Source organism: Pungitius pungitius, chromosome 14 (genome assembly GCF_949316345.1).
Source record: "Pungitius pungitius chromosome 14, fPunPun2.1, whole genome shotgun sequence".
NCBI classification, from domain to species: Eukaryota; Metazoa; Chordata; class Actinopteri; order Perciformes; family Gasterosteidae; genus Pungitius; species Pungitius pungitius.
In genome coordinates this window covers 18,843,501-18,860,520 of record NC_084913.1, presented here as the reverse complement: position 1 = coordinate 18,860,520, position 17,020 = coordinate 18,843,501, and the positions used below count along the sequence as shown (strand labels likewise).

The 17,020-nt window shown below is 43.2% G+C and overlaps 5 protein-coding genes across 10 annotated transcripts; all 5 read right to left on the bottom strand.

The window, feature by feature from the left end:
- Positions 1-9: 9 nt before the first annotated feature.
- Positions 10-2,488, bottom strand: LOC119208980 (uncharacterized). 2 transcript variants are annotated; one of them, XM_037457846.2, is made up of 5 exons: positions 2,363-2,488; positions 1,549-2,008; positions 1,351-1,419; positions 1,131-1,277; positions 10-920 (listed from the first exon to the last, which is right to left on the bottom strand). In XM_037457846.2, the coding sequence occupies exons 1-5, from the start codon at positions 2,449-2,451 to the stop codon at positions 693-695; spliced, it is 993 nt and encodes a 330-aa protein (XP_037313743.1). In that variant the 5' UTR covers positions 2,452-2,488; the 3' UTR covers positions 10-692. The 2 variants fall into 2 exon arrangements, with proteins under 2 accessions (XP_037313743.1, XP_062413344.1); XM_062557360.1 differs by having other exon boundaries at positions 1,351-2,008.
- A 1,243-nt stretch (positions 2,489-3,731) lies between these two features.
- LOC134104063 (uncharacterized) lies at positions 3,732-6,091 on the bottom strand. Of its 2 annotated transcripts, XM_062557362.1 has the most exons (5): positions 5,410-6,091; positions 4,596-5,055; positions 4,398-4,466; positions 4,178-4,324; positions 3,732-3,967 (listed from the first exon to the last, which is right to left on the bottom strand). In XM_062557362.1, exons 1-5 carry the CDS (start codon positions 5,496-5,498, stop codon positions 3,740-3,742), a joined length of 993 nt encoding a protein of 330 aa, XP_062413346.1. In that variant the 5' UTR covers positions 5,499-6,091; the 3' UTR covers positions 3,732-3,739. The 2 variants fall into 2 exon arrangements, with proteins under 2 accessions (XP_062413346.1, XP_062413345.1); XM_062557361.1 differs by having other exon boundaries at positions 4,398-5,055.
- A 16-nt stretch (positions 6,092-6,107) lies between these two features.
- On the bottom strand, positions 6,108-8,586 carry LOC119222478 (uncharacterized). Of its 2 annotated transcripts, XM_062557357.1 has the most exons (5): positions 8,461-8,586; positions 7,647-8,106; positions 7,449-7,517; positions 7,229-7,375; positions 6,108-7,018 (listed from the first exon to the last, which is right to left on the bottom strand). In XM_062557357.1, exons 1-5 carry the CDS (start codon positions 8,547-8,549, stop codon positions 6,791-6,793), a joined length of 993 nt encoding a protein of 330 aa, XP_062413341.1. In that variant the 5' UTR covers positions 8,550-8,586; the 3' UTR covers positions 6,108-6,790. The 2 variants fall into 2 exon arrangements, with proteins under 2 accessions (XP_062413341.1, XP_062413340.1); XM_062557356.1 differs by having other exon boundaries at positions 7,449-8,106.
- Positions 8,587-9,829: 1,243 nt separating this feature from the next.
- LOC119206991 (uncharacterized) lies at positions 9,830-11,633 on the bottom strand. 2 transcript variants are annotated; one of them, XM_062557355.1, is made up of 5 exons: positions 11,508-11,633; positions 10,694-11,153; positions 10,496-10,564; positions 10,276-10,422; positions 9,830-10,065 (listed from the first exon to the last, which is right to left on the bottom strand). In XM_062557355.1, exons 1-5 carry the CDS (start codon positions 11,594-11,596, stop codon positions 9,838-9,840), a joined length of 993 nt encoding a protein of 330 aa, XP_062413339.1. In that variant the 5' UTR covers positions 11,597-11,633; the 3' UTR covers positions 9,830-9,837. The 2 variants fall into 2 exon arrangements, with proteins under 2 accessions (XP_062413339.1, XP_062413338.1); XM_062557354.1 differs by having other exon boundaries at positions 10,496-11,153.
- Positions 11,634-12,876: 1,243 nt separating this feature from the next.
- On the bottom strand, positions 12,877-15,833 carry LOC119206990 (uncharacterized). Of its 2 annotated transcripts, XM_062557359.1 has the most exons (5): positions 14,555-15,832; positions 13,741-14,200; positions 13,543-13,611; positions 13,323-13,469; positions 12,877-13,112 (listed from the first exon to the last, which is right to left on the bottom strand). In XM_062557359.1, exons 1-5 carry the CDS (start codon positions 14,641-14,643, stop codon positions 12,885-12,887), a joined length of 993 nt encoding a protein of 330 aa, XP_062413343.1. In that variant the 5' UTR covers positions 14,644-15,832; the 3' UTR covers positions 12,877-12,884. The 2 variants fall into 2 exon arrangements, with proteins under 2 accessions (XP_062413343.1, XP_062413342.1); XM_062557358.1 differs by having other exon boundaries at positions 13,543-14,200; positions 14,555-15,833.
- Between the last annotated feature and the right edge of the window lie 1,187 nt (positions 15,834-17,020).

The following is a 17,020-nucleotide window of genomic DNA, read 5'->3' as shown; positions in this document are numbered from 1 at the left end:
GCCGAAAGCTAGCTGCCGGTAGCGTCAGCTGACTGGATACAGAGTCATTTGTTTATGTGTGACGTAGCGGCTGCTTGTGTGTGCGGGGCTCTGGTTGCTATGGGGAGAGTTGCGGCAGAGTGGAAGCGACAGACTGATTAGAACTGTCCTAAACAGAGCGCTCTAACAAAGGCAGACGTCACACGATGCCGGCTACAAATGATCAGAGTTAATGCTGAAACACGCGAGGAGTAAATTATCATTTGTGGGCAAAAATTAAAGGCTTTTTAACATCCACACAGTAATCAAATAATAGCACTATCCGTGGCTACACGGGGATTTTGAAGACTTTAAAAGAAAAGTCGAGAATTGTGACAAACATTTATTGATTGAAAATTGAATCAGTAATCAGAGATTAAAACATGTATTGATTGGACATTGAACACAGACTGCACGATTACATGGATTTGTCATAACTGATTGAATTGAATAAACTGATTGAATTGATTAAACTGATTGAATTGATTAAACTGATTATACATCCATTTTACAAAAGGTTAACATAGAACAAAAACAGAACACATGAACTTTGGCAAATTGATTAATAACATCCTATACAATGTGAAAGGTAATTTGAACAACGGAGAACCGATTCCTAATGAACACATTAAAACAACAGCAAAAACAGCAACAACAAAAAGAAACTCAAACAGCTACTCCTCCTTCCGCATGGCTTCAATGGCGACAATGGTGTTGCCTTTAACGGTTATTTTGACCGGTAAGGGTGGCGCTTCCATTATGGCAGCTATTGGCAGCCACTTGCTCTCCTCGATGAACAGCGTCCTGTCGTCCTCCAGGAGCACTTTTAGGCTTCCGGGAGCCCCGCGTGCCGGTGTTGCCCCGTAAACTCCAACCTCCTCCGCTGCCGTGGAACTGACCGCCTGGCGAAAGACATGCAGGTATTTGGTCACAAGCATACAAACGTTCTATTAAACTGATAGCATACGCAACAAAATATCTGATGCAGCTTCATGCTTCGTAAATACATTGTTGAATTGATGCATTATCATATTTATTGTGATGATGAGGATAACCGTAACAAGGTAACTAACACATGAAGAAAAAGCAGAAAAAAAGCCTAGTAGGCATACCTCAATTGCTGACTCCACCGTTGTTTGGAGCCGGAATCCATAATTGGACTCCGACCCTCTCAGGTGGGACACTCTCAGGACGTTCCCGATCTCACAGCAGTGGAGGGCGGTTTCCCTCCAGAGGGACACGGGCACCTTTGTTTCCCCCTGTGAATGACATAGTGTATTACTGTGCTGACAATATGCAAAGTGACCTATAGGCATTCATTAAAAAGCCCACCTGCTTCAACGTGATGTTTTGCAGTGGCACGCGGTCCCTCGCCACCACCACCTCCTTCAGCTCAGACACCTGAACACAGTGGATTTGGGTGTTAATGTTCTCATAGCTGCAGTCCGGCGGACTTACACTCTTAATTTTACAGCAACAACCTACATTGGCTATATATATCGCAGTCCCGTTAAACGGAAAGTTACTTACCTCGACCACCTCCCCTTCCACCGTGACCAGACCAGCAGATTCCCTGCAGGTGCTGAGGGGGGTCAGGGGCGAGCGAGGATTGATCAGCCTCAAGGCCTCGTTTTGTAATTTCTCGTCGATGACGAGGGCGCTGCTTCGAAAGAATTCTGTCTCCCTTGAGACATTAAAGGCATATGGAGGGGAATTGCCCCTCAGGTTATAGCCACGAACCACGTAGGAAGCACCCTCTTGAACTTGGGCCTTCAGGTCTTCATACAGGGTCACTTTGGCCACGGAGTGCCCGTCGCTGATGGCCATGACGGCATTAGCTTTTGTGACGGCCGCCACCGCTCTGCCGTCCTGGAAGTCCCACCTCGTGACCCTATGCTGGTCCTTCAGTGCAACCACACAAATGTGTATTGCCGGGGGCTTAAAGTAAGGGGTTTGGGGCTTCGACGAAAGAACTTTTCTTAACGCCATTCTGAAATGAATAAAGACAAATAGTCAAAGTCACAGCAAGTCTTTTCTAAATGGACATTTGCAGATTTTCTGTCTTCATTCATTTTTAAACAGGTGTATGTATTTATCGAATGTAGACAGGCTACCTACTATTAACTGAGTGCTGTTTTATGCTAGCCCTTGAAGGCGAACATTTCAGCCTTCTCAAATTTAAACTACCTGTTACGTCTTTACACGAGCCTCTCAATTAATATCATTTTAATATTATTTTGATTTATTTGACCAAGTTTGACGTTATACAAAGCAGGGGGTTCAAAGAGCACGGCTTTTTTGCCTCTCGTTTTTATCGAATCTTTAAGGGACCAAAGTGACCTACCTTTCTCGGTTCAGGATGGACAGCAGTGGATTTTTCGCGCCGCTGCGGCTCCGACAATGTTCTAGAAGGTCCACGCGCCGCCTCGTCATGTCCGCGAGCCCTTCGTCCAGGAAAACTCGTTTGCGAGTTTTGTGCTCATGAAACAAAGTTTTTGTTCTCTTTGCTCTCTTTTATAGTTCAGTAATTATTATTTTGAATATTTATGGACACGATTATCATTTCATATTTGGTGTTATCATTTATTATAAAAATAGTCGGATGTTATGTACATATATATGTTCCGGATACACAGAGTTGTATCCATCAGATAGATAATAATCGATAGATAGATAACACGTGTGCATTTATCTATATCTATATCTATATAGATAGATATAGATAGATAGATAGATAGATGTTCATACACAGGTATATATTTGACATTGTTGTGCTAAACAGCCACTGCGTAAAGCGCTGCTTTCAGTACTCGGGAAAGGGACAGCTAACAGAGACCCTCGTCCATTTCCGTAGCTAATAGTGACAGACAGACAGACAGACAGACAGACAGACAGACAGACAGAGTGACGGTTATCCACGTAGGCTAGCTGGCTAAATACAAGAGCAGCAGTAGCTTCGTACAACTTGTTTGCGCTTGCTGACATAACTTGTCAGCCACCGCAAAGCTAGCGCGATAGTAGCGCTAGCCGACGAAAGCTAGCTGCCGGTAGCGTCAGCTGACTGGATACAGAGTCATTTGTTTATGTGTGACGTAGCGGCTGCTTGTGTGTGCGGGGCTCTGGTTGCTATGGGGAGAGTTGCGGCAGAGTGGAAGCGACAGACTGATTAGAACTGTCCTAAACAGAGCGCTCTAACAAAGGCAGACGTCACACGATGCCGGCTACAAATGATCAGAGTTAATGCTGAAACACGCGAGGAGTAAATTATCATTTGTGGGCAAAAATTAAAGGCTTTTTAACATCCACACAGTAATCAAATAATAGCACTATCCGTGGCTACACGGGGATTTTGAAGACTTTAAAAGAAAAGTCGAGAATTGTGACAAACATTTATTGATTGAAAATTGAATCAGTAATCAGAGATTAAAACATGTATTGATTGGACATTGAACACAGACTGCACGATTACATGGATTTGTCATAACTGATTGAATTGAATAAACTGATTGAATTGATTAAACTGATTGAATTGATTAAACTGATTATACATCCATTTTACAAAAGGTTAACATAGAACAAAAACAGAACACATGAACTTTGGCAAATTGATTAATAACATCCTATACAATGTGAAAGGTAATTTGAACAACGGAGAACCGATTCCTAATGAACACATTAAAACAACAGCAAAAACAGCAACAACAAAAAGAAACTCAAACAGCTACTCCTCCTTCCGCATGGCTTCAATGGCGACAATGGTGTTGCCTTTAACGGTTATTTTGACCGGTAAGGGTGGCGCTTCCATTATGGCAGCTATTGGCAGCCACTTGCTCTCCTCGATGAACAGCGTCCTGTCGTCCTCCAGGAGCACTTTTAGGCTTCCGGGAGCCCCGCGTGCCGGTGTTGCCCCGTAAACTCCAACCTCCTCCGCTGCCGTGGAACTGACCGCCTGGCGAAAGACATGCAGGTATTTGGTCACAAGCATACAAACGTTCTATTAAACTGATAGCATACGCAACAAAATATCTGATGCAGCTTCATGCTTCGTAAATACATTGTTGAATTGATGCATTATCATATTTATTGTGATGATGAGGATAACCGTAACAAGGTAACTAACACATGAAGAAAAAGCAGAAAAAAAGCCTAGTAGGCATACCTCAATTGCTGACTCCACCGTTGTTTGGAGCCGGAATCCATAATTGGACTCCGACCCTCTCAGGTGGGACACTCTCAGGACGTTCCCGATCTCACAGCAGTGGAGGGCGGTTTCCCTCCAGAGGGACACGGGCACCTTTGTTTCCCCCTGTGAATGACATAGTGTATTACTGTGCTGACAATATGCAAAGTGACCTATAGGCATTCATTAAAAAGCCCACCTGCTTCAACGTGATGTTTTGCAGTGGCACGCGGTCCCTCGCCACCACCACCTCCTTCAGCTCAGACACCTGAACACAGTGGATTTGGGTGTTAATGTTCTCATAGCTGCAGTCCGGCGGACTTACACTCTTAATTTTACAGCAACAACCTACATTGGCTATATATATCGCAGTCCCGTTAAACGGAAAGTTACTTACCTCGACCACCTCCCCTTCCACCGTGACCAGACCAGCAGATTCCCTGCAGGTGCTGAGGGGGGTCAGGGGCGAGCGAGGATTGATCAGCCTCAAGGCCTCGTTTTGTAATTTCTCGTCGATGACGAGGGCGCTGCTTCGAAAGAATTCTGTCTCCCTTGAGACATTAAAGGCATATGGAGGGGAATTGCCCCTCAGGTTATAGCCACGAACCACGTAGGAAGCACCCTCTTGAACTTGGGCCTTCAGGTCTTCATACAGGGTCACTTTGGCCACGGAGTGCCCGTCGCTGATGGCCATGACGGCATTAGCTTTTGTGACGGCCGCCACCGCTCTGCCGTCCTGGAAGTCCCACCTCGTGACCCTATGCTGGTCCTTCAGTGCAACCACACAAATGTGTATTGCCGGGGGCTTAAAGTAAGGGGTTTGGGGCTTCGACGAAAGAACTTTTCTTAACGCCATTCTGAAATGAATAAAGACAAATAGTCAAAGTCACAGCAAGTCTTTTCTAAATGGACATTTGCAGATTTTCTGTCTTCATTCATTTTTAAACAGGTGTATGTATTTATCGAATGTAGACAGGCTACCTACTATTAACTGAGTGCTGTTTTATGCTAGCCCTTGAAGGCGAACATTTCAGCCTTCTCAAATTTAAACTACCTGTTACGTCTTTACACGAGCCTCTCAATTAATATCATTTTAATATTATTTTGATTTATTTGACCAAGTTTGACGTTATACAAAGCAGGGGGTTCAAAGAGCACGGCTTTTTTGCCTCTCGTTTTTATCGAATCTTTAAGGGACCAAAGTGACCTACCTTTCTCGGTTCAGGATGGACAGCAGTGGATTTTTCGCGCCGCTGCGGCTCCGACAATGTTCTAGAAGGTCCACGCGCCGCCTCGTCATGTCCGCGAGCCCTTCGTCCAGGAAAACTCGTTTGCGAGTTTTGTGCTCATGAAACAAAGTTTTTGTTCTCTTTGCTCTCTTTTATAGTTCAGTAATTATTATTTTGAATATTTATGGACACGATTATCATTTCATATTTGGTGTTATCATTTATTATAAAAATAGTCGGATGTTATGTACATATATATGTTCCGGATACACAGAGTTGTATCCATCAGATAGATAATAATCGATAGATAGATAACACGTGTGCATTTATCTATATCTATATCTATATAGATAGATATAGATAGATAGATAGATAGATGTTCATACACAGGTATATATTTGACATTGTTGTGCTAAACAGCCACTGCGTAAAGCGCTGCTTTCAGTACTCGGGAAAGGGACAGCTAACAGAGACCCTCGTCCATTTCCGTAGCTAATAGTGACAGACAGACAGACAGACAGACAGACAGACAGACAGACAGACAGAGTGACGGTTATCCACGTAGGCTAGCTGGCTAAATACAAGAGCAGCAGTAGCTTCGTACAACTTGTTTGCGCTTGCTGACATAACTTGTCAGCCACCGCAAAGCTAGCGCGATAGTAGCGCTAGCCGCCGAAAGCTAGCTGCCGGTAGCGTCAGCTGACTGGATACAGAGTCATTTGTTTATGTGTGACGTAGCGGCTGCTTGTGTGTGCGGGGCTCTGGTTGCTATGGGGAGAGTTGCGGCAGAGTGGAAGCGACAGACTGATTAGAACTGTCCTAAACAGAGCGCTCTAACAAAGGCAGACGTCACACGATGCCGGCTACAAATGATCAGAGTTAATGCTGAAACACGCGAGGAGTAAATTATCATTTGTGGGCAAAAATTAAAGGCTTTTTAACATCCACACAGTAATCAAATAATAGCACTATCCGTGGCTACACGGGGATTTTGAAGACTTTAAAAGAAAAGTCGAGAATTGTGACAAACATTTATTGATTGAAAATTGAATCAGTAATCAGAGATTAAAACATGTATTGATTGGACATTGAACACAGACTGCACGATTACATGGATTTGTCATAACTGATTGAATTGAATAAACTGATTGAATTGATTAAACTGATTGAATTGATTAAACTGATTATACATCCATTTTACAAAAGGTTAACATAGAACAAAAACAGAACACATGAACTTTGGCAAATTGATTAATAACATCCTATACAATGTGAAAGGTAATTTGAACAACGGAGAACCGATTCCTAATGAACACATTAAAACAACAGCAAAAACAGCAACAACAAAAAGAAACTCAAACAGCTACTCCTCCTTCCGCATGGCTTCAATGGCGACAATGGTGTTGCCTTTAACGGTTATTTTGACCGGTAAGGGTGGCGCTTCCATTATGGCAGCTATTGGCAGCCACTTGCTCTCCTCGATGAACAGCGTCCTGTCGTCCTCCAGGAGCACTTTTAGGCTTCCGGGAGCCCCGCGTGCCGGTGTTGCCCCGTAAACTCCAACCTCCTCCGCTGCCGTGGAACTGACCGCCTGGCGAAAGACATGCAGGTATTTGGTCACAAGCATACAAACGTTCTATTAAACTGATAGCATACGCAACAAAATATCTGATGCAGCTTCATGCTTCGTAAATACATTGTTGAATTGATGCATTATCATATTTATTGTGATGATGAGGATAACCGTAACAAGGTAACTAACACATGAAGAAAAAGCAGAAAAAAAGCCTAGTAGGCATACCTCAATTGCTGACTCCACCGTTGTTTGGAGCCGGAATCCATAATTGGACTCCGACCCTCTCAGGTGGGACACTCTCAGGACGTTCCCGATCTCACAGCAGTGGAGGGCGGTTTCCCTCCAGAGGGACACGGGCACCTTTGTTTCCCCCTGTGAATGACATAGTGTATTACTGTGCTGACAATATGCAAAGTGACCTATAGGCATTCATTAAAAAGCCCACCTGCTTCAACGTGATGTTTTGCAGTGGCACGCGGTCCCTCGCCACCACCACCTCCTTCAGCTCAGACACCTGAACACAGTGGATTTGGGTGTTAATGTTCTCATAGCTGCAGTCCGGCGGACTTACACTCTTAATTTTACAGCAACAACCTACATTGGCTATATATATCGCAGTCCCGTTAAACGGAAAGTTACTTACCTCGACCACCTCCCCTTCCACCGTGACCAGACCAGCAGATTCCCTGCAGGTGCTGAGGGGGGTCAGGGGCGAGCGAGGATTGATCAGCCTCAAGGCCTCGTTTTGTAATTTCTCGTCGATGACGAGGGCGCTGCTTCGAAAGAATTCTGTCTCCCTTGAGACATTAAAGGCATATGGAGGGGAATTGCCCCTCAGGTTATAGCCACGAACCACGTAGGAAGCACCCTCTTGAACTTGGGCCTTCAGGTCTTCATACAGGGTCACTTTGGCCACGGAGTGCCCGTCGCTGATGGCCATGACGGCATTAGCTTTTGTGACGGCCGCCACCGCTCTGCCGTCCTGGAAGTCCCACCTCGTGACCCTATGCTGGTCCTTCAGTGCAACCACACAAATGTGTATTGCCGGGGGCTTAAAGTAAGGGGTTTGGGGCTTCGACGAAAGAACTTTTCTTAACGCCATTCTGAAATGAATAAAGACAAATAGTCAAAGTCACAGCAAGTCTTTTCTAAATGGACATTTGCAGATTTTCTGTCTTCATTCATTTTTAAACAGGTGTATGTATTTATCGAATGTAGACAGGCTACCTACTATTAACTGAGTGCTGTTTTATGCTAGCCCTTGAAGGCGAACATTTCAGCCTTCTCAAATTTAAACTACCTGTTACGTCTTTACACGAGCCTCTCAATTAATATCATTTTAATATTATTTTGATTTATTTGACCAAGTTTGACGTTATACAAAGCAGGGGGTTCAAAGAGCACGGCTTTTTTGCCTCTCGTTTTTATCGAATCTTTAAGGGACCAAAGTGACCTACCTTTCTCGGTTCAGGATGGACAGCAGTGGATTTTTCGCGCCGCTGCGGCTCCGACAATGTTCTAGAAGGTCCACGCGCCGCCTCGTCATGTCCGCGAGCCCTTCGTCCAGGAAAACTCGTTTGCGAGTTTTGTGCTCATGAAACAAAGTTTTTGTTCTCTTTGCTCTCTTTTATAGTTCAGTAATTATTATTTTGAATATTTATGGACACGATTATCATTTCATATTTGGTGTTATCATTTATTATAAAAATAGTCGGATGTTATGTACATATATATGTTCCGGATACACAGAGTTGTATCCATCAGATAGATAATAATCGATAGATAGATAACACGTGTGCATTTATCTATATCTATATCTATATAGATAGATATAGATAGATAGATAGATAGATGTTCATACACAGGTATATATTTGACATTGTTGTGCTAAACAGCCACTGCGTAAAGCGCTGCTTTCAGTACTCGGGAAAGGGACAGCTAACAGAGACCCTCGTCCATTTCCGTAGCTAATAGTGACAGACAGACAGACAGACAGACAGACAGACAGACAGACAGAGTGACGGTTATCCACGTAGGCTAGCTGGCTAAATACAAGAGCAGCAGTAGCTTCGTACAACTTGTTTGCGCTTGCTGACATAACTTGTCAGCCACCGCAAAGCTAGCGCGATAGTAGCGCTAGCCGACGAAAGCTAGCTGCCGGTAGCGTCAGCTGACTGGATACAGAGTCATTTGTTTATGTGTGACGTAGCGGCTGCTTGTGTGTGCGGGGCTCTGGTTGCTATGGGGAGAGTTGCGGCAGAGTGGAAGCGACAGACTGATTAGAACTGTCCTAAACAGAGCGCTCTAACAAAGGCAGACGTCACACGATGCCGGCTACAAATGATCAGAGTTAATGCTGAAACACGCGAGGAGTAAATTATCATTTGTGGGCAAAAATTAAAGGCTTTTTAACATCCACACAGTAATCAAATAATAGCACTATCCGTGGCTACACGGGGATTTTGAAGACTTTAAAAGAAAAGTCGAGAATTGTGACAAACATTTATTGATTGAAAATTGAATCAGTAATCAGAGATTAAAACATGTATTGATTGGACATTGAACACAGACTGCACGATTACATGGATTTGTCATAACTGATTGAATTGAATAAACTGATTGAATTGATTAAACTGATTGAATTGATTAAACTGATTATACATCCATTTTACAAAAGGTTAACATAGAACAAAAACAGAACACATGAACTTTGGCAAATTGATTAATAACATCCTATACAATGTGAAAGGTAATTTGAACAACGGAGAACCGATTCCTAATGAACACATTAAAACAACAGCAAAAACAGCAACAACAAAAAGAAACTCAAACAGCTACTCCTCCTTCCGCATGGCTTCAATGGCGACAATGGTGTTGCCTTTAACGGTTATTTTGACCGGTAAGGGTGGCGCTTCCATTATGGCAGCTATTGGCAGCCACTTGCTCTCCTCGATGAACAGCGTCCTGTCGTCCTCCAGGAGCACTTTTAGGCTTCCGGGAGCCCCGCGTGCCGGTGTTGCCCCGTAAACTCCAACCTCCTCCGCTGCCGTGGAACTGACCGCCTGGCGAAAGACATGCAGGTATTTGGTCACAAGCATACAAACGTTCTATTAAACTGATAGCATACGCAACAAAATATCTGATGCAGCTTCATGCTTCGTAAATACATTGTTGAATTGATGCATTATCATATTTATTGTGATGATGAGGATAACCGTAACAAGGTAACTAACACATGAAGAAAAAGCAGAAAAAAAGCCTAGTAGGCATACCTCAATTGCTGACTCCACCGTTGTTTGGAGCCGGAATCCATAATTGGACTCCGACCCTCTCAGGTGGGACACTCTCAGGACGTTCCCGATCTCACAGCAGTGGAGGGCGGTTTCCCTCCAGAGGGACACGGGCACCTTTGTTTCCCCCTGTGAATGACATAGTGTATTACTGTGCTGACAATATGCAAAGTGACCTATAGGCATTCATTAAAAAGCCCACCTGCTTCAACGTGATGTTTTGCAGTGGCACGCGGTCCCTCGCCACCACCACCTCCTTCAGCTCAGACACCTGAACACAGTGGATTTGGGTGTTAATGTTCTCATAGCTGCAGTCCGGCGGACTTACACTCTTAATTTTACAGCAACAACCTACATTGGCTATATATATCGCAGTCCCGTTAAACGGAAAGTTACTTACCTCGACCACCTCCCCTTCCACCGTGACCAGACCAGCAGATTCCCTGCAGGTGCTGAGGGGGGTCAGGGGCGAGCGAGGATTGATCAGCCTCAAGGCCTCGTTTTGTAATTTCTCGTCGATGACGAGGGCGCTGCTTCGAAAGAATTCTGTCTCCCTTGAGACATTAAAGGCATATGGAGGGGAATTGCCCCTCAGGTTATAGCCACGAACCACGTAGGAAGCACCCTCTTGAACTTGGGCCTTCAGGTCTTCATACAGGGTCACTTTGGCCACGGAGTGCCCGTCGCTGATGGCCATGACGGCATTAGCTTTTGTGACGGCCGCCACCGCTCTGCCGTCCTGGAAGTCCCACCTCGTGACCCTATGCTGGTCCTTCAGTGCAACCACACAAATGTGTATTGCCGGGGGCTTAAAGTAAGGGGTTTGGGGCTTCGACGAAAGAACTTTTCTTAACGCCATTCTGAAATGAATAAAGACAAATAGTCAAAGTCACAGCAAGTCTTTTCTAAATGGACATTTGCAGATTTTCTGTCTTCATTCATTTTTAAACAGGTGTATGTATTTATCGAATGTAGACAGGCTACCTACTATTAACTGAGTGCTGTTTTATGCTAGCCCTTGAAGGCGAACATTTCAGCCTTCTCAAATTTAAACTACCTGTTACGTCTTTACACGAGCCTCTCAATTAATATCATTTTAATATTATTTTGATTTATTTGACCAAGTTTGACGTTATACAAAGCAGGGGGTTCAAAGAGCACGGCTTTTTTGCCTCTCGTTTTTATCGAATCTTTAAGGGACCAAAGTGACCTACCTTTCTCGGTTCAGGATGGACAGCAGTGGATTTTTCGCGCCGCTGCGGCTCCGACAATGTTCTAGAAGGTCCACGCGCCGCCTCGTCATGTCCGCGAGCCCTTCGTCCAGGAAAACTCGTTTGCGAGTTTTGTGCTCATGAAACAAAGTTTTTGTTCTCTTTGCTCTCTTTTATAGTTCAGTAATTATTATTTTGAATATTTATGGACACGATTATCATTTCATATTTGGTGTTATCATTTATTATAAAAATAGTCGGATGTTATGTACATATATATGTTCCGGATACACAGAGTTGTATCCATCAGATAGATAATAATCGATAGATAGATAACACGTGTGCATTTATCTATATCTATATCTATATAGATAGATATAGATAGATAGATAGATAGATGTTCATACACAGGTATATATTTGACATTGTTGTGCTAAACAGCCACTGCGTAAAGCGCTGCTTTCAGTACTCGGGAAAGGGACAGCTAACAGAGACCCTCGTCCATTTCCGTAGCTAATAGTGACAGACAGACAGACAGACAGACAGACAGACAGACAGACAGAGTGACGGTTATCCACGTAGGCTAGCTGGCTAAATACAAGAGCAGCAGTAGCTTCGTACAACTTGTTTGCGCTTGCTGACATAACTTGTCAGCCACCGCAAAGCTAGCGCGATAGTAGCGCTAGCCGACGAAAGCTAGCTGCCGGTAGCGTCAGCTGACTGGATACAGAGTCATTTGTTTATGTGTGACGTAGCGGCTGCTTGTGTGTGCGGGGCTCTGGTTGCTATGGGGAGAGTTGCGGCAGAGTGGAAGCGACAGACTGATTAGAACTGTCCTAAACAGAGCGCTCTAACAAAGGCAGACGTCACACGATGCCGGCTACAAATGATCAGAGTTAATGCTGAAACACGCGAGGAGTAAATTATCATTTGTGGGCAAAAATTAAAGGCTTTTTAACATCCACACAGTAATCAAATAATAGCACTATCCGTGGCTACACGGGGATTTTGAAGACTTTAAAAGAAAAGTCGAGAATTGTGACAAACATTTATTGATTGAAAATTGAATCAGTAATCAGAGATTAAAACATGTATTGATTGGACATTGAACACAGACTGCACGATTACATGGATTTGTCATAACTGATTGAATTGAATAAACTGATTGAATTGATTAAACTGATTGAATTGATTAAACTGATTATACATCCATTTTACAAAAGGTTAACATAGAACAAAAACAGAACACATGAACTTTGGCAAATTGATTAATAACATCCTATACAATGTGAAAGGTAATTTGAACAACGGAGAACCGATTCCTAATGAACACATTAAAACAACAGCAAAAACAGCAACAACAAAAAGAAACTCAAACAGCTACTCCTCCTTCCGCATGGCTTCAATGGCGACAATGGTGTTGCCTTTAACGGTTATTTTGACCGGTAAGGGTGGCGCTTCCATTATGGCAGCTATTGGCAGCCACTTGCTCTCCTCGATGAACAGCGTCCTGTCGTCCTCCAGGAGCACTTTTAGGCTTCCGGGAGCCCCGCGTGCCGGTGTTGCCCCGTAAACTCCAACCTCCTCCGCTGCCGTGGAACTGACCGCCTGGCGAAAGACATGCAGGTATTTGGTCACAAGCATACAAACGTTCTATTAAACTGATAGCATACGCAACAAAATATCTGATGCAGCTTCATGCTTCGTAAATACATTGTTGAATTGATGCATTATCATATTTATTGTGATGATGAGGATAACCGTAACAAGGTAACTAACACATGAAGAAAAAGCAGAAAAAAAGCCTAGTAGGCATACCTCAATTGCTGACTCCACCGTTGTTTGGAGCCGGAATCCATAATTGGACTCCGACCCTCTCAGGTGGGACACTCTCAGGACGTTCCCGATCTCACAGCAGTGGAGGGCGGTTTCCCTCCAGAGGGACACGGGCACCTTTGTTTCCCCCTGTGAATGACATAGTGTATTACTGTGCTGACAATATGCAAAGTGACCTATAGGCATTCATTAAAAAGCCCACCTGCTTCAACGTGATGTTTTGCAGTGGCACGCGGTCCCTCGCCACCACCACCTCCTTCAGCTCAGACACCTGAACACAGTGGATTTGGGTGTTAATGTTCTCATAGCTGCAGTCCGGCGGACTTACACTCTTAATTTTACAGCAACAACCTACATTGGCTATATATATCGCAGTCCCGTTAAACGGAAAGTTACTTACCTCGACCACCTCCCCTTCCACCGTGACCAGACCAGCAGATTCCCTGCAGGTGCTGAGGGGGGTCAGGGGCGAGCGAGGATTGATCAGCCTCAAGGCCTCGTTTTGTAATTTCTCGTCGATGACGAGGGCGCTGCTTCGAAAGAATTCTGTCTCCCTTGAGACATTAAAGGCATATGGAGGGGAATTGCCCCTCAGGTTATAGCCACGAACCACGTAGGAAGCACCCTCTTGAACTTGGGCCTTCAGGTCTTCATACAGGGTCACTTTGGCCACGGAGTGCCCGTCGCTGATGGCCATGACGGCATTAGCTTTTGTGACGGCCGCCACCGCTCTGCCGTCCTGGAAGTCCCACCTCGTGACCCTATGCTGGTCCTTCAGTGCAACCACACAAATGTGTATTGCCGGGGGCTTAAAGTAAGGGGTTTGGGGCTTCGACGAAAGAACTTTTCTTAACGCCATTCTGAAATGAATAAAGACAAATAGTCAAAGTCACAGCAAGTCTTTTCTAAATGGACATTTGCAGATTTTCTGTCTTCATTCATTTTTAAACAGGTGTATGTATTTATCGAATGTAGACAGGCTACCTACTATTAACTGAGTGCTGTTTTATGCTAGCCCTTGAAGGCGAACATTTCAGCCTTCTCAAATTTAAACTACCTGTTACGTCTTTACACGAGCCTCTCAATTAATATCATTTTAATATTATTTTGATTTATTTGACCAAGTTTGACGTTATACAAAGCAGGGGGTTCAAAGAGCACGGCTTTTTTGCCTCTCGTTTTTATCGAATCTTTAAGGGACCAAAGTGACCTACCTTTCTCGGTTCAGGATGGACAGCAGTGGATTTTTCGCGCCGCTGCGGCTCCGACAATGTTCTAGAAGGTCCACGCGCCGCCTCGTCATGTCCGCGAGCCCTTCGTCCAGGAAAACTCGTTTGCGAGTTTTGTGCTCATGAAACAAAGTTTTTGTTCTCTTTGCTCTCTTTTATAGTTCAGTAATTATTATTTTGAATATTTATGGACACGATTATCATTTCATATTTGGTGTTATCATTTATTATAAAAATAGTCGGATGTTATGTACATATATATGTTCCGGATACACAGAGTTGTATCCATCAGATAGATAATAATCGATAGATAGATAACACGTGTGCATTTATCTATATCTATATCTATATAGATAGATATAGATAGATAGATAGATAGATGTTCATACACAGGTATATATTTGACATTGTTGTGCTAAACAGCCACTGCGTAAAGCGCTGCTTTCAGTACTCGGGAAAGGGACAGCTAACAGAGACCCTCGTCCATTTCCGTAGCTAATAGTGACAGACAGACAGACAGACAGACAGACAGACAGACAGACAGAGTGACGGTTATCCACGTAGGCTAGCTGGCTAAATACAAGAGCAGCAGTAGCTTCGTACAACTTGTTTGCGCTTGCTGACATAACTTGTCAGCCACCGCAAAGCTAGCGCGATAGTAGCGCTAGCCGACGAAAGCTAGCTGCCGGTAGCGTCAGCTGACTGGATACAGAGTCATTTGTTTATGTGTGACGTAGCGGCTGCTTGTGTGTGCGGGGCTCTGGTTGCTATGGGGAGAGTTGCGGCAGAGTGGAAGCGACAGACTGATTAGAACTGTCCTAAACAGAGCGCTCTAACAAAGGCAGACGTCACACGATGCCGGCTACAAATGATCAGAGTTAATGCTGAAACACGCGAGGAGTAAATTATCATTTGTGGGCAAAAATTAAAGGCTTTTTAACATCCACACAGTAATCAAATAATAGCACTATCCGAGGCTACACGGGGATTTTGAAGACTTTAAAAGAAAAGTCGAGAATTGTGACAAACATTTATTGATTGAAAATTGAATCAGTAATCAGGGATCAAAACATGTATTGATTGGACATTGAACACAGACTGCACGATTACATGGATTTGTCATAACTGATTGAATTGATTAAACTGATTATACATCCATTTTACAAAAAGTTAACATAGAACAACACAGCAATTTTTAAATGTATTTCAGCTTTTTCTATTCTTTCAGCAATGTTTAGAAATAATTTCAGCTTTTATTATTTCTGTGATTTCGAATTCATAGAAAATTCTCCCATTTCAGTTTTTTTGCAATTGTTTCAAGTTGATTTCAGCTTTTCTCATTTCTGTAATTTCAGCAATTTTTAAATGTATTTTTAGCTTTTTCTATTCGTTCAGCAATGTTTGGAATAATTTCAGCTTGTTTCATTTCTGTACTTTAAGCAACTTTTTGAAATTAATTTCAGCTTTCTGCATTCCAACGCATTTTCTGCAGGAAATGCATTTTCTAGTTAGTTGGAATGCTTCAAGCATTCCAAGTATTGTTCTTCTAATCTTTATTCCGCCTTATTCTACTATTTCTTCCGCCGCACCTTTCAACTCCTTCACACTTTCAGCTATTAGGACCATTCAAATATTAAAATGTTCAGCTCATTCAGGGGAGGGGTGCTATGACTTTTCAGCTTTTTAGCTCTTATAATTGAATTAATATAAATTAATATCTTCAACCTTTTTAACATGGTTTCCTAATGGATTAAATTTTCAAATCCTTTCAAAACTTCTTCAACTTTCAACTTTTTCAGCTTTTCCAATCTTTCAGCTAGAGACACCATTTAAACTTTAAAATGTTGACACAAGTCTTAACAATTTTATTAAAAAAACAGCTTGTTGATATCTATTATACTTTTTTCATAACCACTAATTATGTTTCAGTAGTTTTGGGGTTTCTTTCGAATTTAGAGTGGAGTTTTCCGGATGGTCCCGCGATTTAGAGTGAGCGCCTTGTCAGGATTCAGTAAAAAAAAAGAGGCACTTTTATCTTTACGGCCACAATATTCACTTTTCAGCCTTCATTTAAAAAGAAAACATTAGCCGTGCTTGTGCTGGTTGGACTCGTATAAGTTTGAAATCTCAGAGTCATTTACTTTTTGCGTGAGGAGCCCGATTGTGAGACAAAGTCTGCCCCGAGCCCCATAAGCTTCCATACAAATCTGCCGACATTTAAAAAAAAAAAACACAGCCGGTACACTTTTTGTAAACGGCTGTTTGAGCAGTTTTAAAACACACAGAGACATAAAAACTACACTCATGCGTTTGATAGGGTCTTGGGTCTCTCAAAATGTCATTATTTTTTGGCTACCCCATATAGTTTTGCTCCAGGAAGCATTTGTTTGAGGTGTGGATTTTGTCTAAATCTCTTCACTCTCTTCGCCGTGAGCTAATTAGCGACCAGCT